This window comes from Chondrus crispus, genomic scaffold (assembly GCF_000350225.1).
Source record: "Chondrus crispus Stackhouse genomic scaffold, scaffold_212, whole genome shotgun sequence".
Lineage (NCBI taxonomy): Eukaryota > Rhodophyta > Florideophyceae > Gigartinales > Gigartinaceae > Chondrus > Chondrus crispus.
Window position 1 is genome coordinate 171,937 of NW_005179086.1, and position 1,229 is coordinate 173,165.

Genomic DNA, 1,229 nt, shown 5'->3' on the forward strand with positions numbered 1-1,229 from the left:
CCCCCAAGGGCGCCCCCCCCCCCCCCCCCCCCCCCCCCTTTACCATTTCCCCCAGGGCACAAAAAAAACCCCCCCCCCCCCCCCCCCCCCCGCCCCGGCCCACTCGGCCCCGACCCCGCCACTGCCGCCCGTTGTGCAGCGCTTCTGCCGCGCCGCACCGGTCCTGCCCTGCATGCCGGTCCTGCGCGCCAGTCCTGCGTGCCGGATGCAAGCGCCCGATAAACGACATCTTTTTAAACATCATATCCCATCCCTCCAGCCCGCCTCCTCCTTCCACCGTAAAAAAAAGTCTCTGCCGACGTGTGCAAAACCTTGCCCACCTCCCCCGCCGGGCACGTACAGTACTGAAACAGTGCAACCCTTGCGCGTAGAGCAGCAAGGCGCGCGGCGGCCGCGGCGGCCGCGGCGGCGGTGGATACTGTACAAGGGTAGCGCTCAGGCGACGTAGGCGTTAACGAGTTTTGTTACAAGTCCCTCTGCTCACATCTGCTGACTGCTCTACTACCTGTATACGTATTGCATAAACCGCCCCTCCGCCTCCTCTATATTCACGAGATCTCCTCGCTCGTGGCCACGGTCGCCGAGTGCGATCCGAGCCCGTCCGAGCTGCCCGTACTCCTATTACAAATGTCCGCCCTGCACGTCGGGCAGGTGCGCGCGTGATCTCTGAGCCATTCCCTCACGCACCCGGTCAGGTGAAAAAAGTGCCCGCACGGGAGCAGCGTGATCTCGTCCCCGGCCTCAAAGTCGGACAGGCAAATCGCGCACTCGGTCAACCCGTCCGCCGCCCCGTCCCCATCCTCCTCGGCCGCCGCCATCTTCTCGTGCTCGGGCACGCCCATGTCCGCAAAGATCCGCTGCACGGACCGCGTCTCCCCTTTCTCCATCACGAACGCGGGCAGCGCCTCGATCTGATCGTCGGACGCCGCGTACTCGAACCGCTGCGCCCGCGGGTCCGAGTTGAGCCGCACCGTATGCACGCCCCACCCAAACTCGGGCTCCAGCTCGGTCGTCAGGTGGAAGTGTCTCACGGGCCTCCTCGGCGCCGAGATGTAGTACGCGTTCTGCACCGTCATCGTCGCGAACCGCCTTCTATGCCTGTGCGGCGCGCGCGCGAGCTGCAGCGGCGCGGACAGCTCGTCCTGTCTCGCCGCGTGCGCCCCGTACTCAAAGTGGTTCATCTCGGCGTAAAACTCGTCCTCGTGCGCGACGTCGCCCGCTTTCGCGGC

At 66.1% G+C, this 1,229-nt stretch overlaps 1 protein-coding gene; it reads right to left on the reverse strand.

The window, feature by feature from the left end:
• Positions 1-445: 445 nt before the first annotated feature.
• CHC_T00004102001 (hypothetical protein) lies at positions 446-1,076 on the reverse strand. XM_005715341.1 is given in 2 exon segments: positions 446-548; positions 549-1,076. 1 exon segment carries the CDS (start codon positions 1,074-1,076, stop codon positions 549-551), a length of 528 nt encoding a protein of 175 aa, XP_005715398.1. The 3' UTR covers positions 446-548.
• Between the last annotated feature and the right edge of the window lie 153 nt (positions 1,077-1,229).

Bases quoted from the DNA above. Each gene is read 5' to 3' on its own strand.
- CHC_T00004102001 (XM_005715341.1), bottom strand. From the start codon at position 1,076: ATGACGGTGCAGAACGCGTACTACATCTCGGCGCCGAGGAGGCCCGTG.